The sequence below is a fragment of the Egretta garzetta genome, unplaced genomic scaffold (genome assembly GCF_000687185.1).
Source record: "Egretta garzetta isolate BGI_Z169 unplaced genomic scaffold, ASM68718v1 scaffold81, whole genome shotgun sequence".
Classification (NCBI taxonomy): Eukaryota; Metazoa; Chordata; class Aves; order Pelecaniformes; family Ardeidae; genus Egretta; species Egretta garzetta.
The window spans coordinates 9,016,643-9,017,233 of NW_009258671.1; the positions used below are offsets into that span (position 1 = coordinate 9,016,643).

At 44.8% G+C, this 591-nt stretch overlaps 1 protein-coding gene across 1 annotated transcript in view; it reads right to left on the bottom strand.

Annotated features, from left to right (window-relative positions):
- The window catches only part of WNT7B (Wnt family member 7B), a 95,283-nt gene extending 95,105 nt beyond the window's left edge, over positions 1-178 (bottom strand). The window contains exon 1 of the mRNA XM_009648789.2: positions 108-178. Within this exon, the coding sequence (XP_009647084.1) occupies positions 108-178 (71 nt within the window). The remainder of the gene's footprint in view (positions 1-107) is intronic.
- Positions 179-591: the final 413 nt, after the last annotated feature.

Here is a 591-nt window from a genome sequence, read left to right on the forward strand (position 1 = left end):
TTTTTTTTTCTTTTTTTTTTTTTCTTTTTCCTTTGCAACATTTTGTTCACAACTCTGTAACAGCGTGACCCACAAGCCAAGGAGATTTGTCGTGCAGGAGGACTTACCCTAATTTGACATAGATGACTCCAAAGCATAGAAACACGTAGAAAATCCACTTCCGAAAGTTTCTGTGCATGATCTAGAGAATGGACTGAGCCATAAAAACTGCACAAAAAGTCGAACTGATCTTGTCGATTAAATCCCAGTCAAGAGCATTGCTGAAGCTACCCAGGAGCGAAGCCGGCCGAACGGTAAAAAATCAACACCGTGCAGACAAGCAGCTCTTCCCAGAGCCATGGTGACCGAAACCGGCTCCGATATGAAAGCTAAAGAGGGAGGGAAAAACAGAAAGAGCTGCTCAAAACGGTAAAACAAAAACCCAGGACAGACAGTCTGAGGGAGAAAATGAGCAAGCACTGATCTTGATCAACTGCCTCATAGAGCCCTGAAGTTCAATGTGTTTTTACTTGTTCTGACTTCCCCAGGTAACACTACGTATCTTGCAATCTATGGCTCCAGGTAGGAGGATCTCTCCCTCTCCCCCCCCCC